This window comes from Convolutriloba macropyga, chromosome 6 (genome assembly GCF_964194025.1).
Source record: "Convolutriloba macropyga chromosome 6, txConMacr16.3, whole genome shotgun sequence".
NCBI lineage: Eukaryota > Metazoa > Xenacoelomorpha > Acoela > Convolutidae > Convolutriloba > Convolutriloba macropyga.
Window position 1 is genome coordinate 36,133,033 of NC_134473.1, and position 24,445 is coordinate 36,157,477.

At 36.5% G+C, this 24,445-nt stretch overlaps 2 protein-coding genes across 3 annotated transcripts in view; one reads left to right on the plus strand and one right to left on the minus strand.

The window, feature by feature from the left end:
- The window catches only part of LOC142341648 (transcription initiation factor TFIID subunit 11-like), a 102,289-nt gene that overhangs the window by 13,795 nt on the left and 64,049 nt on the right, over positions 1–24,445 (plus strand). The window lies entirely within an intron of this gene.
- LOC142341646 (dual specificity tyrosine-phosphorylation-regulated kinase 2-like) lies at positions 56–19,359 on the minus strand. Of its 2 annotated transcripts, XM_075392760.1 has the most exons (3): positions 19,259–19,359; positions 15,890–18,627; positions 56–1,686 (listed from the first exon to the last, which is right to left on the minus strand). In XM_075392760.1, exons 2-3 carry the CDS (start codon positions 17,352–17,354, stop codon positions 911–913), a joined length of 2,241 nt encoding a protein of 746 aa, XP_075248875.1. In that variant the 5' UTR covers positions 17,355–18,627; positions 19,259–19,359; the 3' UTR covers positions 56–910. The 2 variants fall into 2 exon arrangements, with proteins under 2 accessions (XP_075248875.1, XP_075248874.1); XM_075392759.1 differs by lacking the exon at positions 19,259–19,359 and having other exon boundaries at positions 15,890–19,067.

Consider the following 24,445-nt stretch of genomic DNA (forward strand, 5'->3'; position numbering starts at 1 on the left):
TCTCCAAAAATAATGAAGTACTTTCATCAGTCCGCGAATCCTTTCTAAAGACAAATTTTTGTAAGAGTTTTCAAACAAATTGTTAGAGCATTCAATCGTAAGATATGTGAACGTTTTGCAGTCGTCTAATTTCCTTTCAAACTTTACGTTTCAAAGCGCCATCTAAAAAGGAACATCCACTTAAACATTTGAACGAAACCCACCTGCTCTGCTCAAAAAGTAATCAATTTTTAATACTTTTCAAATAAATTTATGATTGCAAGTTGAGGCAAAGCAGGTGTGAGGTGAATAGCATAAACATTTAAGAAACAAAACAACCTAACAGAAAAATAACACAAAACTAAACACTCTCTCTGTCCAGCTTTGTCAAATGTATTAGCACAGCTAATTCGGGCAGGACTATTTAAATTGCTATTAAATCAGTTAAAATTTAGCTCTCTAATTAAATTTCATTCATTTCATATCATACAAATACCATTAGAATATTACATATTCATGAATTCTAATTGCGTCAGCGCAGCAGGAAATAAACGATAACTTTCGTCTTGCTGATTTAAAAGGGAGTTAAGAGATGAGTGGGAACGGAGGTGAGGGAGGGATCGACAACATTACATATTGTATTAGCACTAAAACCGAAAAGGAGATTTCGCGAACTAAATCAGCAAATTAGTTCAAGTGTTTAAGTCTAGCTCCTTGTAAAGGAATTCGAAACATGCCGAACTTAACAAGCAGACGTTAGCGAAGTAGGGTAAGTATATGAGGACATTGATTTGATTAAGTACATTAGCACATACTTCCCGTTTCCATTAAGTTTAAATACAATTTACACTAATTCCTTTGGATCGATTGAACCAAGTCGGTCTCTTCTGTTGAATTCGGAATTCATGAATGATTTCTAAATGAGGTGAAATTAGTTTTTGTGGAATGAGGATATTTTTGGCAGCGCGTTAGAATGTGCGTTGTGGTGACTTATATTAGATATGTCATTGAAGCTATTTGCAATGCGGCCGGCCGATCCAGTCATCTTTGTATCGCCCATTGCAGCAGGAGCAGCCACTCCAGTCACGCCATTTGTCAACCCAGCAATGTTCAAAGTCATCGTAGAACTGGAGTTCTGTTTGTTCCCACCACCAATTGTTGTTTGCTGTCCGGCAGTCAGGTAGGACATTTGTTTGTTGTTTGCCTGAACATGTGACACTGAAGAGTTGGTATTATGGTTCACGCTTTGTTGACTTGAAGGTTCTTCTCCTGGTCGCACGGTTCGCTTGCGGATCCAGTCATGTCTGAACGCCTGCGAGGGCGAAAAACGTTCCTCAGGATTCCATTGCAAACATCCTTTAAGGAAATCGATGAAAATTGGATCATCGCATTCTTTTAATGCCTTTTGCCACGACTTGGAGGCTGGGGTTCCTCTGATCTTGTTTCTCTTCGATTTACCCGGACCCAAAACCACTTGGTCGTCTTGTATTGTCACGTTGCAATACCTCGGGTACCCTTTGGAGCTGATGAAATTCCTGGCACGTTTCGATTGTTCTAGAAGTTTTTGGGGTGGCATTCCTAACAGCTCAATAATGCATGCCAATTGGTCACCTTCGTCTTCTCCGGGGAAAATCGGAATGCCAGTGTAGAGCTCTGCCAGGATACAACCGAAAGACCACATGTCAATAGCCATGTCGTATTTAGCACCTAAACGCAACCCAGTTCACCACCAACCAGGTTTGTACATAATCTTTTGTAAATGTGGCCAAGGCAGCTATTTAGAAGATGAATACAAGACTAATCAATCAATCAACCCTTTGTTGAATCTCTTCCCACGACTTCCTCATTCGGTACAGAAAAGGTTAGGGAACTTAAGTAGCCACTAGTCTGTTCTATAACAGTTGTTCATCCAAGCTCTTATCACAAACCATATACATAGCTGGCAGTCTCAAAAGGATAGTCAAAGAAACAGACCAAAAAAACTTTTTACTGAATGCTGAGATGTTATAATTTGATTAATAATATGTTTAACTTATTGCTGCTTCTATTAGCTGCTCTCAAATAACTTTCAATTAGGGTGGCAAGCACTCAAATGACCTTATCTCGGGTCTTTCGCATTATAGCCCCCCAGCTTAGTGGTCAGATAATCTATAGCCCCCCTAATTATACCATAATAGGGGGCTATAACTTCATGGGGGAGGACTATAATGGGAAAGACCCCTTATCTCTTTGAACTAAATTAAAGAAAAGTCAATTTCAGAGTGAGGAAAACATTTGTGGGAGTAAGGTAAGTCACATGTGACTAAAAACTTATTCATGCAAATGAAAAAATAATTCGCTCCACTGAAAGTGAAACATGACGTCACGCACGAAATAAAGTTGAAATTGCAGGAATTAATGAACAAAAAGCAGATTTTGGTCGTAATAAAAATCTGCTCGTAACAGATGTTTACAACAAACAAATCTTTACAAAAATATAACCGACTAACGTCAGGCGACTTGTTCTGAAACGACCGGCGAGCAGTTGGCTTCGGTAGTAGCCAACTTGGGGCTAGCATCGGAGGGGGGTGACCGGTGTGTGTGTGTGTGTGGGGGGGGGGGGGGGGGTGTTGAGGCAAGCGATGGGGGTAGGGTTCCGAAGGCTAGATGAGAGGGACTTCAAATCGAGATGTGGAGGCGAGTATAGTGAGGGAGTATTGAGGTGGTGGTAATCGAGAGGGTGTGGGGTGATTGATCCAACATTGCAACTTTTAAGAATCGCTCTTCAAACCATAAAACTGTCTCCTCAAAACAGTTCTGGTGAATCCCATTCTTGGAGTATAGTAAAGCATAAGTCACTAGTCACTAAGAGAACTTAACGCCCTCGGGGTGCCACCTGTTCATTGCGTTTTTCAGGACGAAAAGTCAAAATGGATCAGAAAAAAATCGGTCAAGCGAAAAAACGCATTAAAAACACCACAGGATGAATATAATTAGTAAAGTTTCGTTTGAGTGCAATTAAACATAGCAGGACAAGTCCTGGCACAATTCGAAGACTTTTCATTGACTAAACGAAAACCTAGACCTAGAACGGACAAAAAATGGAAACCAATTAAAAAAATGAAAAACATAGCTGGAAGACTCCTAAACCAACGAAGTACACATTCCTTTAGGCCCCAGATAAACACCCAATGAATAAAATTAATCTACTATATAAATCCACTGATCATCTTAAAACAAACAAAAACCGACAAATGTCGGAAGAACTACTTTTGAACGACAGGCGAGGCACTTTGTCTTTAGTCTAGAATTCATGGTCTTTAGTCTAGATCAATTTTTCTTTATGGGTGCAAAAATCTTCGACCCCACCGAGATTCGAACCACTGACCTCTCGATCCATGCCCACTCGCACCAACCATTGCGCTACGAGTCACTTTCGTTCGCTAAGCTGCAATCGATTTTGTATTAGCAACTTCGGAGCACTAGAGATCACTTGACCTCCCGCTTCATAACCATATGCACTGCCGACTATGCTATTTGGCCCTTATTTTTGCTATGCTGCAACCGACTTTATATTAGCAACAAGCTTTACTTCGGAGTGAGAGCAATAGAGATCACTCAAAAATGCTGAACGAAAGCGCGAAAAAGTCACTTGAGAAGTCAAAGAATAGTCTAGAAGAAAAGCGCAAAATTGTCAAGCAAAAAATTTACAGTAATTGCTGTGAACTTCGTTCAAGAGTTGCGCCACCGAAACCACTACTGCCATAACTCGCAACACTAAAAATCTTGATTTAATAACTGACCACAATTTGATAAAGAACAGATAAAAAATTGTTACAAAAATTGTTACAACAAATTGTTACAAAACTTGTTACAAAGGTTCAAATGCTACCTCTCGTTAGTTATTGTGGGAAACCTTTCATAAATTCTTCTGCTCGATCATTGCACTACGCCACTGTAGTCAGAGATACACTAAACAACAATTAAAAAAGGCAAAAAACGAAAAATTGGAAAGTAATTACAAATTGGAAATCTAATAAATTGAAAGACCAGCTAAATCACAAAATAACTATGCTCATCCAAACAACTCCCCAGATGCAAAATATGGAATAAGATTACAAGAATTGTTTTAAAAAAGCGTCCACCAGACCAAAATGGCGAAATAGATCAAAATTAGGAGTGACAGTCTATATTTTAAAGGCCTTCTATATTGATCAAAAAGGCCTTCAAACGCACTAAAAATTTTTAGTTAAATGAGACAAAAACATTTATCCAATAACGTAAATTTATACTTGAACAAAAACTGCCTTAAACAGCCGCACGTGGTCAAAAAAATTGCTCGCTCAGCGAAATTTTTTTCACGCAAATTTTTCTCGCTCTTTTCAAAACAATACACGAACGAAAACCACTCTAAATTCTCTCTCAGGTTTTGACTTTTGTATAGCAGATTTACCTCAACACTAGTAGTAAAAATAGCACATAACAAAGGATAATTGCCGCATGTGAACAAAAAAACAATCGAGAAAGCGAATTTTTGTTCAAACACTGTCTTCTCTCTTCTTTGAAATTGGAGTGAAAAAAATGCACGCAGCAAAACCACTCAATTTTTTTGCGCCACTTCCTGTTTTGGCATGACCAAAATCACTTCTCCAATTTGACCTCAATCACGCAAATGTGTGAACAGACCCTAAAAAAAGACAGCGCCCCAATACAATTAAAGTTCTTCAAACTGTTAAAAAAAACAAGAGAAGGCCAATGAGAGCCCCAGCTATCGCTTTGCGGCTATTAAAAACAATGGTCCACAGTTATTCCCCCCACCAAAAGCTCTCAATTTAGAGAATAACAGCGCACAAAATTGTGTCCTTGCACTTCAATGCAAACCTCAGATTTAAGAACTACATGTTTAAATTATAAAAATCATGTACGAATGGGTTGTTATATTCCAAGTTAACCAGCGCTATGAAATGCACCCATTTAATGAGTTCCCATTTTAGGTCAATTAAAACCAACAATTTATACCACAACCGGGCGTGACTTTCCAGTCATTTCAGTTCAGAAGACCTTATGTAACCACCAGAGTGGCATATTAGGGCAAATCGTTCACAAACCTAAATTCCTTTTTGACAACTTAAACCACCTACAACTATTCAGTAGCTTAGCAGAGTGTGAACTTTGTTTGCTCACACTCAATCGAACTCCTCGCTTCTTGTTCATGCAACTTTGAGTTGATTCTGACATCAGTTTACAAACAACAAGCAAAGTTCGTCTAATTAAACCGTCAATCTCAAGTCCCCCAAGGGTAGCAAACAATTGCAAGCTTCGTTAAAGTGAACTGAAAAGAAATTTGCCGATAAATTTATGTTTTCTTTAATTGCCTGTTCCATTCACAGAGGCGGTTTTAATTAAAAACATTTTCTCTACAGTAGGAAACACAATTTTCGATTGAAGTTTTTGAGTATAAAAATTATACAGGACATATACGACAGCATCTAACCACTTGTGATCAATAAATATTACGCCATATGTTACTTCCTTCACTTTGTTAGTGGTAAAACAACATGGTCAAAGCAACCGCAAGTTCACGTCATGCTCCCATCAAATCAATGGGGGAAAAATTATCAAAATGTCGCACAATCTACGTCACAAAAGAACGATACATTTGTGCGTCATTTAAGCCCATTACATGCAACACATGTACAAATTTTGACCAAGAAAGCTTTTGCGCGAAATGAAAATCAAAATCGACCCTTGAATAGATAAAAAGGTCACGTGATCGGTATCGGTAGCTTCAAAGCATGAAATGAGAATATTATTATCTTAATTGCTTCTAAAAAATCATTAAAATAGATCGAATTCAACTCGTGAGGCATCTAAAGCAATCCTTTCCTTTTATAGCAAACTGAAATCGAATTGCGCAAAATTGAAGGGCGTTTTGATCGCCATTAAAAATTGAGACCCCATTGTACATGATATTCTCTCCGAAGGTAACACGAAACGCACAAACAAAGATATCAAATTAAATTTCGGAGGGCCGCTCGGTTAAAAGGTCGGAATGATTCAAAGGGACAATTGGTACTCAGAAAATAAGGTCACCAACGGGCATTTTCAGATATTCAATCTGCAGCAAATGTTGTTTTTTTTTCCTTTTCCTTTCCTATTTTATTTAAGACGACAGCATCATTATTGTCTACACAAGTCTTGGGACAATGTTGAATGGTTGAAAAGGGTTAGAAAACAAAGGCTCCGTCGAGAGAAGCTTAATTCTTATCTTAACCCTATACATCAACTCAATTTGCGTAATGTTTACCAGCTCCCCCAACAAAATGGTACCAGAATCTAACCGTTTAATAACCTTTGATTGGAATTTTGCATCACAACAAAAGGGGTTTTAATTAAAGTCATGGACATAAAATTTTTTTCTGCAGTAAATTACATGCACAAAGAGATTAGATAGAAAAAGTACAAACCAATGAAAGATTCATTTAGACACCAAAAATCGAAACTCTAAAAAGTATTACTTTAGTTTTAAAACCGAATTGACAATAGTTGAAAAAGTGTTACAGCTTTCATCGACTCAAGTAGTAATTCAAAGTATTCAACGCATTGCATATAAGGGCCTGGGAAAGAAGCAGCAGTTTCATGCCATTTCTCGAAAAATTCAGATTCAACATCATTATTTCCTTAGTAACAATAAAATTGAGCAATTCACGTTCTTTATTATTTTATTGCACAAACGACAGACAAAGTTTTACTGTTGTTAGGTCAGGTAAAAGAAATGACACGTAGTACTTCTTCAGATCGAGCGGCATTCAAACCAAGGAACACAAAAAACAACGGAATAAAGTTAGAGCAATCGTTCTCGAAATACACTGAGGGTTGACTGTAGGTTGCCTTCCAGCGGCTCTTGCTTTCCACAGCCGATTCAAGTGATGGATTTAAGGTTTACAATGGACCGAAAAATGATTTATCTGGGGTACTGCAAATATATTTGGTGCTGGAACAATTACTGTGTGTCAATGCTTTTCGTACCCTGAGAATTGCTCTTGAACGACAGGCGAGGCAATTTAATTCAGGGGCTGTAGCCTAGATCAATTTTTGTTTATGGGTGCAAAAAAAACTTGACCCCGGACGCGATTCGCACCACTGACCTCCCAATTCACAGCCACAACCACTAACCACTGCGCTACAGATCACATTACTCTCCTTTTCTGCAACCGATTTTATATTAGCTTTACTTCAGAGCTATAAAAATCACTTAAAAATGAAGAACGAAAGCGTGAAAACGTCACTTGAGAAGTCAAAGAATGTTCTAGAAGAAAAGCGCAAAATTGTCCAGCGAAAAATTTGCATAAAAAAGACACACACGTTTACAATAATTGCTATGAACTGCGTTCAAGAGCAATTAAAATTTTTTACCTGACATTTGTATTAAAGCGCACGCGATTCAACATGAAACACGCTGTTTGAACTTCAGAATCAGAGCGACAAAGAATGAGAAAAATAAGCAAGATAGGAGTGAGTAACTTGAAAACTCTAACCAAAATTGCAGACTTTCTTATTACATTTTCTCCGAGAGGAACACATTCTCTATTTTTGTACTCAGAGAAACTGTTCGTCAGGCAAATCACTTTCTAGATTTTGGACATAATTTGCCACTAGTTACCCTCTGTCCATTAGCCTACAGCTTGGAAACAAGGGCAGTAACACATTGAAGCTCGAATTTAATAGAAAACAGACTTGAAAAAAAGGACTTCACAGCAAATACTAGATTTCAACTCTCTTAAAAAACAAAAAAGCGTATAAGCGCGATTAAATATTCCAAATGAGAAAGTTTAGCAGAATGGATCACGGTACTCTTTATTGAGCTTAGAATGTGTCTCTTCAAACTATTTCTCTTCACCAATACTTTTTGGCAAAGAAGAATTGACTGCCACATACAAATATCCTGGAAATTATTCCCAGAAGAACAAGAGATCATTCTCATATTTCCTTTTCAATCCACAATTTTTAAGATAAGTTAAGATGATCATCTGTTTTTAATTAAAAAATTCTTATCTGATTCATAAATAAATTTGACAATTTATCAGTTTATGCCCAACTTTTGTCCTTCAATTTTCTGCCTGTGGCCCTTTATCGTATTATTCCGAAAAATTTGTGTTAAGCGGCTATGGATGGTTGCTTAGAGGAGAGACAGGTAATTTTCGAGCTATTCTTTACTTTTTACTTTGATTTCTATTATTCCTTTACTTCGATTTTTTTTGCTTTTTATCAGTAAACCTGTTAATGTTTTGTTTCATTCAATCTGCAGCAAATCTTGTGTTTTCCCCCGTTTCCTATTCTAATTCAATTAAGCGGACAGCAAAACAGCATCATTAGTGTACAGCAGGCTTGGGTCTAAGTTTATTGGTTGAAAATGGTTAGAAAACGAAGGATCCCTCACCGGAAGCTTAATTGTTATCTTTACAGGACTACCTCAACTCAATTTGTGTCAAGTTTACCAGCTCCCTCAACAAAATGGAACCAGAATCTAACCAGTTAATGACATTTGATTGTAATTTTGCATCAGAAGTGAAGGGGGTTTTAAATTCAAGGAAGAGATTAGATAGAAAAAGTACAAAGCAATGAAAGATTCATTTAGAGAACAAAAATCGAAATTCTAAGTATTTAGTTTTAAAAACGAATTGACAATAGTTGAGAAAGAGAACAATGGGAGTGTTACAGCTCTCATCGACCCAAGTAGTAATTCAAATTATTCAACGCAATCCAAATGAGGGCCTGGGATATAAGCAGCAGTTTCATGCCCTTTCTCGAAAATTTTGAAATTCAACATTATTATTTCCTTAGTAACAATAAAATTTAGCAACTCACGAAAATAAAATATTATATGGCAAAAAACGACAGAAAAAAGCTTTCTAATTACATTTTCACCAAGAGGAACACGATCTCTAATTTTTTACTCAGAGAAACTGTTCGTCAGTCAAACCACTTTCTAAATTTTGGACAAATTTAGCCACTAGTTACCTTCTGTCCATTAGCCTACAGCTTGAAAACAAGGGCAGGAACACATTGAAGCTCGAATTTAATAGAAATCAGACTTGAAAAAAGACTTCACAGTAAATAATGGTTTTCAACTCTCTTAAAAAAATAAAAAAGGTAAAAGCGCGATTAAATATTCCAAATGAGAAAGTGTAGCAGAAAGGATCACGGTACTGTTTATTGAGCATAGAATGTCTCTCTACAAGCTATTTCTCTTCACCAATACTTTTTGGCAAAGAAGAATTGGCTGCCACAAACAAATATCCTGGAAATTATCCCCAGAAGGACAAGAGATCATTAGCATATTTCTTTCTCAATCCATATTTTTAAGATGAGTAAGTAAGATAATTATCTGTTTTTATTGAGAGAATTCTTATCTGATTCATTAATAGATTTGAAAATTTATTAGCGTTATGACCAACTTTTGTCCTTTAACTTTCAGCCTGTGGCCCTTTATCGTATTATATCAAAAAATTTGTGTTAAGCGGCTATGGGTGGTTGCTTATAGGCGAGACAGGTAAATTTCGAGCAACTTTGCTTTGATTTGTATTCCTTCACTTCGATTTTTTTTCCTTTTAATCAGTAAACCTGCTAAAGTTTTGTTTCATTCAATCTGCAGCAAATCTTTTGTTTTTCCCCTTATCCTTTTCTATTTCATTTAAGCGGACAGCAAAACGGCATCATTAGTCTACAGCAGGCTTGGGACTATGTTTATTGGCTGAAAATGGTTAGAAAACGAAGGATCCCTCATCGGAAGCTTAATTGTTATCTTTACAGGACTACCTTAACTCAATTTGTGTCAAGTTTACCATCTCCCTCAACAAAATGGAACCAGAATCTAAACAGTTAATGACATTAGATTGTAATTTTGCATCAGAAGTAAAGGGGGTTTAAATTCAAGGAAGAGATTAGATAGAAAAAGCACAAAGCAATGAAAGATTCATTTAGAGAACAAAAATCGAAATTCTAATAAGCATTTTATTTTAAAAATGAATTGACAATAGTTGAAAAAGCGAACAATGGGAGAGTTGCAGCTCTCATCGACCCAAGTAGTAATTCAAATTATTCAACGCATTGCAAATGAGGGCCTGGGAAATAAGCAGCAGTTTCATGCCCGTTCTCGAAAATTTTGAGATTCATTATTATTATTTCCTTAGTAACAATAAAACTTAGCAACTCACGAAAATTAAATATATTGCAAAAAACGACAGAAAAAAAGCTGTCTTATCAAATTTTTACCGAAGAAGAGTTGACTGCCACAAACAAATATCCTGGAAACTATCCCCAGAAGGACAAGAGATCATTCTCATATTTCTTTTTCAATCCATATTTTAAAGATGAGTTAAGATGATCATATTTTTATTGAGTGAATTCTTATCTGATTCATCAATAAATTTGAAATTTATTAGCGTTATGACCAAATATTGTCCTTCAACTTTCTGCCTGTGGCCCTTTATTGTACTATTCCGAAAAATTTGTGTTAAGCGGCTATGGATGGTTGCTTACAGGCGAGACAGGTAATTTTGGAGCTATTCTTTACTTTGATTTCTATTATTCCTTCATTTCGATTTTTTTTTGCTTTTTATAAGAAAACCTGTTAATGTTTTGTTTATACTACTGTAAGTCTACGATTTAATCAAAAAAAATGTTTTGTAGTAGCATCCTTATGAGAATTATTAAAAAATGATTTCAACCCTCGTTTTCTGTGAAGCAATTAGCTTAGTGAAGGAAAAAGATTAAAAAGTGATCAAAAATTTAACTTCTAGGTCTGACTTAAGTTTTATTTCAGGTTGAGTCTACAATCCTGGGTCAAAGTTTCTTCTATCATTTCGTAAAAAGCTATTTGAAACATTTCAAAACCCTCCTTCAAATTTTTTCCATTTTTTTGATGGAAGCTATTTTACTTGAGATGAAACCAAAAAAGCTACGAACACAGTTCTTTAGTAACAATTCATTACGCTTGCAGCTTTCTTCACACCCTGCACACGGTCTGCATAGTATAACACAAGCTTCTGATGGCATCGGCGTTAATATCTTCAGACATTTCCGACAATTTTTTTTCTCAATCTACCCAAAGCACGTGTTTTCGTAATTGTTGCATCAAAAAAACTCATCAATTTTCAATTATAATCAGACCTGTACTATAAGCTGGCCAATCGGTCACTGAGACGCCTTGAACTAATAATATTTCGGCGAACTTTGTATGCACGCTGTGATCACTATCTTGGTTTTAAGCTGAATGTTTTTATTTTGGCAGAAAAAAGGAAATTTCGGATGATAACAACTTGGTGGAGTAAAAAAACAAAGCCGAGAAAAAAATTCGAAAATTCAGGGCTCAAAAAATCAATAAGGTAAAAATTAATGCAAAAAATTTGATGAGGGAGTAGCTTTGCGTTAAATTTTGAAATTTAACTTCGTAAAACTATGGAGTGCTAACTTACTTTTGACCCTATGTTTGTAGTAGTCTTATATGCTTGCGTTACAAATTTGGTACCCTTCAATCAGCTACAGAGATACAATAAAACCAAAAAGCTAAGTACAGCAAAATTTGTGCTCTGTTTTTTTTTGCTCAGAAAGAGAGCACAAATTATGCTGTACGTTGCTTTTGGTATAATTGTGTATCTCTGTAGCTGATTGAAGGATACCAAATTTGCAACATAAGCATATAAGACTGCTACAAACCTAGGTTTAAAAGTAAATTAGCACTCCATAGTTTTCCGAATTAAAAATTCAAAATTTAACGCAAAATTACTCCTTCTTATAATCAAATTTTGCAAACAATTTTTACATTATTGATCCCCTAGGTCAGGGGTCTTGCCTACTTACTACATTCAGATAATACATAAAGGTAACTCACCATGTGCTCTGTTTTTTGCTCAGTAAAAGAGAACAAATTATGCTGTACGTAGCTTATAGATCAACATCAATGTAAAGTTGACGAACTTCATCCAAATTTCATTGTAAACGGAAAGTTTTATAACAAAATTATAAATTATTGACATCTTTTCATACGCTTTATTGTTCAACGCAAATGCGAACAATCATTGTTGAACAATCGTGGAAAAACATCCCATTTGACAAATTCCTTTTATCAACTTTATTATCTCTACTTCGTAAGTAGGCAAGACCACTAGTCAGGGGATCAATGGTCCGAAAAATTGTTTCTGAAATTCGATTTAAAGATGAGGTAACATTGCGCCAAAAATTGAATTTTATTTCGTAAAACTAGGGGGTGCTAGCATACTTTGGACGTTCAGTATATTTATAACAGACATCATTCAATTTTCATTTGCCTGTGATGCTCTGGAAAAAACCTATACGATAAAAGCAGGCTAAAAAGATCCACATATTATTGAAAGAGAGCATTACGGTATAAGGTTATTAAGCCAGGTACGGTTAAAAGACAAACCCGTACAAAAGAACAAAGGAGGGCGCCAAATGAAAGCTCACATGTAATTTAAATTTAAAGTTCACGGAGGTTAAAGTTAGCAGATATTCAAAAAGAAAGAAACCCCCTGAACTTTTCAGGTGTGTCACCGCGATAATAAAAATGTTCTAGATCTCAGCACATTTTTAATTGGATGAAAGCAAAAAATAATGAAAACTCGCATGAAAATTCTTAGGAATATACCTAAGGAAATTAACACAATAATATAGATCTTATCTTTACATACATTAACATTCGCCACTAATTTAGATTCTTATACTTGAAGTGCACTACTGTGAACAGCAGCAATGTTAGAACTACAACGGACCTAATATTAAAAATTGATGAAAAAAAAATCAGCGAATTCGAATGTACGCATCAAATTAGAGCCTCAATGTGGTCAACTGAGTTTAACACAAGCTTACAGAATGAACTAAACTTCAAACTCAAGAGTTCAACTAAAATTATAAAGTTTTTGTAGGCATGCAATATTACCAAAAATCGGAAGACGAAAAAATTATCTACAGATGTAAAACAATATCTCTGAAGCCTTCTGTCTGTTTTGATTTTGCAAACGGAAGTCAAGCAATTATCTCAATAATAATTTCCAGGTAATTGCAATCAGATGGACTGAAAATCGACCAAAATATCCTTCTGTGCTTCTTCCTCCTCACATTCAGGTAAGCGAAAATATTGAGCATGTTAGTCACTAGCACCCAATAACACTCATTCTTAATTGATCAAACAGCTAATTTATACGTTAAACGCCCAAACTATGTCATGAATTTTCACTCCTTTTTAGATTTTCCAACTCTGACATGGAATTTCGAGAACTTCGATAAATCAAAGTCCTGTAAACTGATAAGGGTATTTACAGAGATCGTTATGATGGAATTTCCCCCAGTTCTGAAGAAAAATAATCAGTAACAGAGTAGCATGTCAACCATCCGATCCATTAATCACAAGTTACCTGTACCTCAAGAGTAAACTTCGGCTTGAAGTGATGATGGTGGATAAAGTTGAACAGCTTTCAATTACCGTATATGATGCAAAAATCAGCTAAAATCTTCTTCACTCCCAACATTTTTTTACGTAAAGTGGTTCGCTAACATTTTAATTTCCGTGATTTTGAGTGATTGAATACAAAAACATAACCCGACTAACGTCGGGCGAATTGCTAACGAGGGCTCGAGCAAAAACAGTAAAGCAAACAATTGCATTAAAAAGAAACAATATGACTAACATAATTGCTACAAATTTTGTTTGATAGCAACTAAAAAGACGATTGAAGATTTTTCAAGCAAAAAAATCATTGAAATTGAACGTGTTTAAACAGAATTAACAATTTGGACTTTTGCGGATAATCCAGAAAACAACTTGAGTTAATCACAATTACAAGAACAAAATAGTAAAGCCACAAATCTTTCAAGCGTTCAATTCACAGCGTAAAACCGTTTGCTTTCTCCCGTAGCATCTTTCTTCAACAAAATTAAACACGACAAAAACTCAGCCCTCGCCCGAATTTTCAAATATGCCGGACTAATGTCGGACGAACTTGTCTCAATCAAACAACTGGTGAATTTCCCTTACACCGTGAATTAACGCCAAGACATTTTGGAATGTGAGGGGTCCAAGACAAACTCAATCACAAATCACACCATGAATTTGCGTCGCGTAAACGGTTTCGGCGAATCGCATATTTAAAGACAACAATCCTCTAAGAGCAGTGCTTAGCGAGAAATGCCAACCAATTTTACTTGTTTATCTTGTTTCTCAAGACAGAGTTATGAAAACGGTGTCAGACAAGAAATCGGTAGCACAAAACATTCGCATTAAAAATACCAAAAGGACGAACATTTAAAAAATCCAGGACTTAGTTTGAGAGCAATTAAGAAAATGAAACTAAATGAAACGAATACCAGAAACATCGAACAAAACGTAACTGCACAGACAAACAAGCTACGCTGCGTCTCTGGAAATTCATTCTTCAAAACAGTTGATGAGGAAAATATTATCAAATTTGAAGAAGTACCGTGATTAAGAAAAACCTTCTTTACCAAAATTTAATATTAGTAATTTCACTTTTCTCTGCACAACAATTTCTATGGAAAGAACAATACGAGGGTTGTTTGAAACTGTATCCCGTTTTTTACCTCTATTTATCTAATCCTCTATCATTTCAACCCGATTTACTCATCTCTATCATTTAACCCCTCTATCATTTCTCGCCGATTTTATTATTTTAAAAAATAAAGGACTATTAACTAAATAAAGGACTAGTAGAATACTCACTTGGACTATCACAACAGAACATGGGACTAAGTTCTCCGCTTAGTTATTAAAAATCAAGCCTTTAATGTCGAGAAAAAAATCACAAGACGTAAAACCGAACGAATGTTCTAGAAGAAAACGGTCACGCGAAAATTTTGTAAAAGACACATGTTGACAATAATTGCGTCGTTCGAGAGCAATTAAAAATGGGCTTTTACTTCACACTTTTTTAATTAGCTGGCTTAATGAAAACTCTATAAAGCAAACAATTCTGTCCTCAGGTCAAACGCGGGAAAAACAACCAAAAACAACATTGACCTTCACTGTAAAGGAGCCTACGTAAATGTTATTATTCTCCAAAAAATGATCAACGAACGGAAAAAAGCATCTCCACTGGAAATATCGATAAAAGAGACGAAGCATTAAAAATCTAAGTCCAGAGTCTCTCAAACTAGTCTGTAGAGTGCTTGAACTCTGTCTACTTAGAACACGAAAAGAACAGATCCATGCCGCACCTTGTGTTAAAAAAACCCCCTCTTTATTTCAAATACACAACTCAATCAATTCCAGCCACAGCGTTGATTAAAATACTCTATATGCACCAACTGCTTGGACACAAAAATGCACCCCACATCAAAACATAATAAACGAGTGGAAGGAAAAACTGAATGAAAAGGTTATTTTGAGCATTGTTTGTCTGATTAAATGAAAAACGAGAAAGGTTGAAAGACAACAACAGAAGCCAAACTACAGCTTTGCTCAACTGTCGTAGGTGGAACAATCAAAGGTGCCCTTTTACATTGGAAAAGGGCTCAAATTATTTATGCTGACTTCCATCATTCAACTACTAACAGGATAGCACCAATCAATCGGAATTGAGCGCGTCTTGTAGGCATCAATTAAAATGTTAAATTTCCAAGCATTTATCACAGGAAACTGTCAATTACATACATAACAATTTGTTTTTCTTTTCTTGTCAGTGAATGAAGATTGCATTAATTTAAAAGTGAAGAAAGGAATTCGCAAAAACAATTTTGGGCGCAAAAAATTGTTTACTAGTGCACATTATGCCGTTTGCGACTATGTATTGCTGTTATCATTATCACAAAAAATCTATTTTCAGCAGTCCTTCATTGCAAGCATGAAAAATTGTAAGCAAAAAACTTTTTAGTAAGACAGATATTTCACATAACTCACCAAGAATAACTTCGGGGGCTCTGTAGAAGCGTGACTGAATATAAGTGTATATGCGTTGATGTTCGTAACAAGAGCTTCCAAAATCGATCACTTTGATACCACTTCGGCCTTGCTGTTTCAGCAATATGTTTTCTGGCTTTAGATCACAGTGGATAATTTTGTTCCGGTGTAGACATTCTAGACATTGCAACAATGAGTGGGCAAACTTGCGAACAAGTTGCAGAGTGAAACCGTGGAACTTGTTCTTTTTAATCAGCTCGTATAAGTTCATGCTTAGGAGCTCAAACGTAATGCATTGGTGGTTCCTGAACTCGAAGCTTTCCAACACGTGGACAATGTTGTGATTATTGTTCACGTCTTGACGTCGGAGATGCTCCAATATTCTGATCTCTTCCTGAGCCTGTCTGTGAAATCTTTTCTCATTTCGCACCATTTTCAAAGCAATGTGGGTTTGGGTTTTGTGGTCGTAGCACTTGAGAACTTGTCCGAAACTTCCTTTACCAATGACCTTCAGGACTTCGTACCTGTAGGCAACGTGATCATGTGGAACTGGAATGTAGCAACCATTCTCGTCATCGTAGCCGCAGTTCTGATTTCCTCCAATGATTCCCGGTCGCTTTTTCGCATTGGGACCGCAGAAATATATCTTGTTATAAACGTAGATCTCTCTGTGTTCGAAGTCTGTGAGTTTATGCATATATTGCTTCATAGCTGAGTCTACTGTTAGAGCACCCCCTGGCGATGCTCGAGTGTCTTTGCCTGCGGGAAAATTGCGACTGGAGGCTGTGCTTTGATTGGAGGGTCTTCGTTCTAGTGCTCTGTTCGAAGAGTCTCGGTCTCTTGATCGCGGCAAGGATGTGGTTGAGTAGTCGCTCTTCGTAGCCGCAACCGGCTGCGATGGTGGTGGAATGCCTCCAACTGAGGTGAGGTCTTTCTTGGACTGCCAAAAGGAATGATCTTGGGAACCGTAGAGCGGTTGCACAACGGGGTAGGAATGGCCGGACACTTGGGATTGATTGTCAATTAGTGAATGGTTGGAGACTGCCGTGTTCGAGTTTCCATTCATTGTGACTGCATTCTGAGGCGGTTGATAGTAGTTTGGGAAGCTGTTTTTATGTGACAAGTAGGAATGGTGGAACTGCGAATTTCCTCCGCTGCTGTTTAAAGATGCCATGTGAGAATTATTTTTGATCGGCGGCAGATACGTGCCTGTGTTCGGCTGTACCCCGTTAGAATTCATCATGTTGTTGGTACCCTGTGTTAAATTGTTTCCAACTTCAGATGACCTTCTATGACTGTGTTGTTCCCCTGAAATGGGGCGCAGGTTCGACGCATTTCTCAAGGGAGGCACGTTGGTTCCGTTCGCTGTAGCGTTCGGTCCCATCAAGTGATGATTTGCGGCAGTTCCGAATGCCCTGCGTGCGTTTCCGGGCGATCTGTGCGCTGCTAGTGTGTCCACAGACATCCAATTGATGACTTCTCGAGCAAATTTCCGTCCGACTCCGGGTCACTTCGCTCGTGTACACACCACTTGTCGAATTTGTATCTCAATGAAGCAAACTAGGAGAAAATGCACACAAGTAAGATAATGTATGGTTTCTAAATCGACAGAACAAACGATCAATTCTGGTTCATTTGTTTAAATAAGAGCTGCTGGGCAATAATTTCAGAAGTATTCAAGCGCATACAAATATGGCAAATATCTTGGAGGGGTATGTGTGGCGCATCAAAAATGAGGCCCTGGTTAAGGGCGGCAAGATTCTAGAGATTTCTTTGGAAGTTTATCTCCCTGGAGATTAAGATGCGTCCATAACTAGAGACAAATTTGGTCTGCTGAGAAGGCTGCTAACCACATTGCTTTCAGAGGGGAGTAACTTATAAATTTAAGCTACAATCGGAACCCAAGTATAATTTCTCCCTTTTAATACAACCTTTGCTTGAAAGGTTATCTAAAGCCCAATAATTCAGCAGCAGTTATGAAGAATGGAAAGCAGCGAAACTATTTTAGTCACAGATATTAAAAACTTCCGCACTTTATATCACAAGCAATCTGCGTCGTAATGGTAGTAGTGTTGGTAGAAGGGTAGCAGTAGAACAAACGCTGTATTGTTGCTGATATCTCTTTAGTAGTATTGTGTATTTAGTTAGATGGAAAGCGAGGCAACGAAAGGGGAACGGCCATAAATGGATGATAGGCTGCGATACTTTGAGGTAGCGGTGATGGTGGTAGTTGTAGTAGTAGTCGTGAGGAAGAAAGTGATCAAGTAAGGAAGCAAACAAACAGGCAGTGCAGGTATGCTGTTATGTTAGCTCACGCAGTGTTCGTTGAGTTGATAGTAAAGGTAGAGGTGGTGGTTCCCCTCCTCTTGAGTGGAGCTTCTTCTTCCCTTTCTATGTAGTTGTAACTGCGTGCCCTGATGGTGTCGAAGTGAGGAGAGCTAAGTAGAGGCAAGTGTGTTGTTTGTTGTAGGAACAATGCTCCTGCCACGATGCAATATTAAACAGCAGTCTACAAGTCTTTCTAATTCCTTTTCCACAGTTGTATAATTCCACCAATGCTGTAACAGCACAACTAGCTACCACATGCAACAACACCGCAATGCAAGTTCGCTAGAGTATGGAATGAAGCAAAGCAGCACACGTACAACACAGAGAGCGAGCGGAGAGGGGAAGAGGCAACGTTATATCCCCCGTTCTGCAATTTTATCCTTCATTCAACGTACAGCTCAGCTCTCTTTCTAAAATGGAGCAAGGAACCAACATGAATTATGTAGTCAATATATCTATCCATCCATTCATCCATAGCTCTGCTGTTACTATTGGTAATTCCTTCCCAACCAAGCGATGGTTCCCTAAGGAAGCGATAATACAAGCGCAGCTGATGACTTGAATGTAAACGCAACACAACGATTACACTGCTCCTGCCTTTTATTCGTACACAATAACAGGCAAAATTGTTCAAAATTACAAAACACGCTTCATATAAAATTTATTCATCGTATAAACGAGAAATTTGTGCTAAGCTGACGCCTCGATGTTATACAATCACAATATCAATTTGAAAGAGCTGGTACAAAAGCTGAAGCATGCTGTTCTTAAACTAATAACACCAATGTTCAACCATTTTAGCTTGAGATGCTTCACTTGGAAACGAGATTGATTGCTGCACACGTAATGGCCGACACCATACGCATACAACAAGTTCTTACAAAATCAAAAAATCATCAGCGCTTAGCTTATATATTATTAATCGTGACAGCGATATTTGAAGCTCAACACTGATAGTACGCAAAGTTCAAAAACGCTTAAAAATAGTACCAATACTATCTTAGTTTGATACGATTTTGAGAGCAGTAAAACTGTACTCACAATGAGAATCTTCCAACAGTGTGCTTCTAAATCCGTCAACGGTGCAAATTTTACCAACGAAACCAGAAACAATGAAAAAATATCAGAAAGTGAATTCGACAATTACTGAATGAACTTAAAAGATTGTCATTCGATGAACTTCAAATAATTAGGACAAACAATTATGACATAATTAATCGTTTCCACCACATTTATAGTGCCTCAAATTCATACATTTTCAGTAAACAACTTTTGTAGTGCCTGGCAATGAACGCCTAAAACGTACAAAATTGTCTGTAAACAGAAGCACTTCAAATAAACAAAAGACAATCACAGCTTGTGATGTTATGTTAGTTTTAATCAAAACACTTCAGAAAAATTTGGAAAAGATTGTGTCGTCATTTGACTGGTACAATTCAGTTTCTCACAAAACACAACTCGACCCGTTATATCGTCGCCATAAATATGACATGTCCCGACGCATTTTGACTTTGACAAAGAAACATAAAAAGGTACATACATACTTTGATTTTGTAAATGAGACCAAGTTGTTTAAAAGGACCCAGATTTATGCTAATCTGTTAGTGAACTATGAGGGATTCAGACTAATTCGAAGATTGCCCGGACCTTCCAAAACATAATTAAAAATCCAACTTATTACATTTTTAATTGAGTTTTTTGCTAGATAAAAACGAAAACCATGATTCGACCCGAAATTCGTTTCAAATTGGGCATAACAGAACAGAAAAAGATTAACATCAGATTCCAATGGCAACCAAAAACACGGTTAAATTTGAGCGCATCAAAAAAAATGCTTATCCTTGCGGGTATAATGAGGAAAACAATTGATACTGCACTGTGCGGGGAAAGTTTGTAAAAAGTAATGATATATGGAAATTTAACTTGTCATAAGAAAACATGAGTTTTCGCATGAACTTGTCGCTATATTAAACTTCCTGACAAGTCCTTTTCGGCAAGATTCTTCTCAGTTCCCATGAAGTAGAACAGTTGCACGCAAATCGCAAGTTGCAGGGGTCCAATCCACATTACAGTAATGTACATGTAATATTCCCAAAGCCGAACAAATCCTATCATTAGATGTAAAAAGTTTATACACCAACGTTCCCGAAAAGGAAGTCATTAACACTGCCCTGCGATTTCTTTATGCTAGGGACGATAAACCAGACATACCTAGAACAACAATGAAACGTCTGCTCGAATTAGCCGTCACCAACGTCCATTTCAAATGCAATGAAAGTTGGTACTGTCAGAAAGACGGGTTGGCAATGGGTGTGTCTTTGGAAGTGATTTTGGCAAACCTTTGGATGAAATCGTGGGAACCACAACTGAAATTACAAACACCTAAATGTAAAACCAACACACAATCTAGCACTTGTCGCAATTGCGAACACCGTGTGACAGCACGTTCCAGGAGTGTTGAGTTTGAAATTTGCAATAAACATTTCCACGCAAAATGTCAGCAAATCAGTAACACAGAAAATGATAGCATGGAAAACCAGTTCTGGATGTGCTCATTCTGCGGTGAAATTGATCAGACTGACATTAACTCTTGAGACACCAAACGGAAGTGGAGACCTGCATTCCTAGATCTAAACATAAACCTAAACGAAGATAGTAAAATCAGCTGTCATTGGTATCAAAAATCAACTGATACTGGCATAATCCTAAATTTCCGTAGCTGTGCACCGTTACAACATAAGAGAAATGTGATTCAAGGGACTGTGCATAGGATTTTTAATGCGACCAGTGACTGGCAATCCATTGATGTAGCTCTTAAGAAAAATCAAGAGATCTGGACTGAAAATCAATACCCAACGGAGTGGTCCTCCAGTATTGTTAATGAAACGTTGGATAAAACAGTCACGAAGGAAAAGGTCAGAGCAAAACCACCCCAAAATGAACAAAATCTTAAAAAAGTTAAGAGTCTTAACAATAGAGAGCCTAAACCTAGGTTTTTTGTTCAATACAGAGGAAACATCACGCAAAATTTTGCAAAAACACTGAAAAATTGTGTGATATTCAAATCATTTTCACAACAAGAAAACTAAGAACTTGCTTGTCCACTCTGAAATCACCTTTTGATATGAATCTGAAATCCCATGTGGTATATAATGTTACATGTAATGGATTCAGTTCCATCTATGTTGGCCAAACCAGCCGACATGTTACCACTAGAATTTCAGAGCATCAAAAGAAGGATTCCCCTGTTGGATAACACATTGTTGAATGTTGTGGTACAACGCACAACGTAAAATGGGAGATTCTTGATGCATGTCGCGGGGTTGAAAAAATAATGACGATAGAAGCGATCAAAATCAGAAAGCTGAAACCGCAATTAAATACGCGCGATGAGTATCGGGGGCGGGAATTGACATTGAAGTACTAGTTCATATACAGAAATGTGAATTTTGAAATTCAAAATTATTCTGGTACATGTTAATTCGCAATTTTGTCAACCCCCAAAAGTAAAAAATAAAAACAGATAGGAATAAAAGTAAATATCCCTTTTCAGGAAAAGAAAGCATTATACCCGGGATTTTCATAAAATCTGGAATAAAATATGAATTGATTTTAGTGTAATAAGTGTAAATAATTTTTTGAAAATGTGATTTTAACTGTAAATAATTTCAAAAATTCGATGTTACTTTAAATCATTTCTTAGAATTATAGTCAAAGACAAATTTTTATACTTTGTAAATGGTTTCATTTAGTTTTTTAAACCTGAAGATGAACTCAATGTTTGAAAACGTTCGTTTTAGTTAATCAATTTAAAGTTTAATTGACAATTACTTCTCTGCAATCATTCGTCCGAAACTAAAGTTTTTCTTAGATATGTCGGCGATATTGTGAGAACAGTAAGAAGTGACAAAAAAGAGCTGTTAGATGCGGTCATTGACCTCCATCCAAATCTACAATTTACATTAGAAACAAGAGATTATAAAAACAGTTTGCCATTTCTGAACATGTCAATTAACGTACAACCGGAGTAACAATGTCGAAACGTAACAATTTTTTGCACATAGTATCAAAAAGCTTCAGATACTGGAACAATTCTGAACTATCGTAGCTGTGCAACCCTACAGCATAAGAAAAGCATAATACAGGGAACAATACATCGTCTGTTCCGAGCCACCGGCAACTGGGAAGCGTCCCATGAAGCATTGAGAAAAAAATGATGAAATTAGGGAACGTAATCATTATCCTAGGCATTGGGTAGGGAATATTGTCAAGGATACAATTAACCAGCTTCGACTGAAAGAACAAAGAAAAGTACATAGATATAACAAGGGTTTAGCCGTAAAACAACAGGTAATTACTGAGAAACAACAATTTGTATTACAGTACAGGGGCAACATCTCTAATGAATTTTTGTAAAGAAGCTGAACAAAATTCATCCATTACAGACGATTCTTACCAATCGGAAACTTAAGAGCTGTTTACCTAGCATTAAGTCTAGCATTGATAAGCATCTCAAATCCCACGTGGTTTATGAACTCACTTGTATTAGATGCAAATCCATCTATGTAGGGCAGACATGCCGACATATTACCACAAGGGGTAGAGAGCATGCCAGGGTGGTCTCACCGATGGGAGTACATGCAGCAATCGAGTGGAACAGTGATAAAACAGCTTTCAAGTGGAAGATATTAGACCAATGCAGCAACCAATCTAAGTTAATGACACTAGAGGCGCTCTATATTTGAATACTGAAACCAGCCATCAACACCCGCGACGAATACCAAACACGAGAATTGACACTGGAAGCTTAGTTTGGAGATGAAAATTCGACTTGAAAGAAAGACGCGTTATGAAACCAGAAATTTTCTTTATACAATTAAACAAAAACCAAATTAAGTTTAAAGCAATTTATGAAGGTTTTTTAGTAAAAAAATATGTCGATATGCATCTGCTACATGAAATCGAAAATGTACATTTTCTCAGATGTAAAATTTTGTAGATACGACTGTAGATATGTAAAAACTAGTTTCAAATTTCCTTGAATGAGTAATTCCAGTGATTTTCATTTTATGTTCTGCTTTTCATTTTAGCATTTTGTATTGTTTATAACCTGATGATTAACTCAGAGTTCGAAAACGTTCGTAAGAGAGTTTTCAATTGACAATCATTTTCTAAGCCTTTCTCAAAGGAACTTTAGTAGCCATTTGTTCATCTCTAACAAGACGGCTTGTACGAGACTGTGCGTTACACAGAATATTTCAGCATAGGTCTTATGTTTCTCAAAAACTTCGCCTTATTCTGAGACAACAAGTTCTTTTAACTATCATTTTTTGAAGTTCAAATTGAAGCCTTCCTACCGCAGCAACGCTGAATTATGTAAAATTTTACAGAACCCTATTTTGATATAATTATACCGGATTGAAAAATTTTCAAAATGATTAAAATGGCTTTGGTGAGTTAAAATATAACTTACATAGTTAAAAAATAGTAACTATTTTGAAACAGCGAGAAAATTTCTCTGATCTTATAATTTGCTGAAAAAATATTTTAAAAATCTCTAAAATTGAAACCACATTCATAAACAGATTTTAATTTTTCTATTTTTTTCTGTGTTTAAACAAATGATGAACTCTTTAACAATAACATTAACTCAAGCTCTATTCTTTTACAACAAGCAATTTAAATTTATAACTTATATTATTATCATTATTATGGCTTTCGGACAATTTCACGGGAAGTATAAGTCCCGGAATTATATCATAGAAATAGCACGACAGTTTTGGCACAATCACAAAAAGATCCTAAAACAAAGGTTATATCCTACAGAAGCCGAACACTGTTGTAGTAATTGCTGGCTTCAAAGATTACCGTAATAGTATTGAAACTTTCATAGAGCATTGCAACCTCCTCATTCAGCTCATTATTGTTAAATTTAGCGAAAATATTTCTAGTTATACCCAGCAACAACAACAACAACACCAACAACAACAAAAACAACAACAACATAAACAAAAAAACAGCAACATCATCAACAACAACAAGAGCAACAAAAACAACAACAACAAAAACAACAACAACAACAACAGCAGCAGCAACAACAACAAAAACAACAACAGAAACAACAACAAAAACAACAACAAAAACAAAAACAGCAATAACAGCAACAACAAGAACAAAAGCAACAAAAACAACAACAACAAAAACAACAACAACAGCAACAACAAGAAC

Excerpts from the sequence above, each read along its gene's own strand:
- LOC142341646 (XM_075392760.1), bottom strand. The coding sequence starts at position 17,354 with ATGTCTGTGGACACACTAGCAGCGCACAGATCGCCCGGAAACGCACGC. Across the intron at positions 1,687-15,889 it reads AGCCCCCGAAGTTATTCTTG|GTGCTAAATACGACATGGCT; the intron begins GTGAGTTATGTG and ends GGTTGCGTTTAG.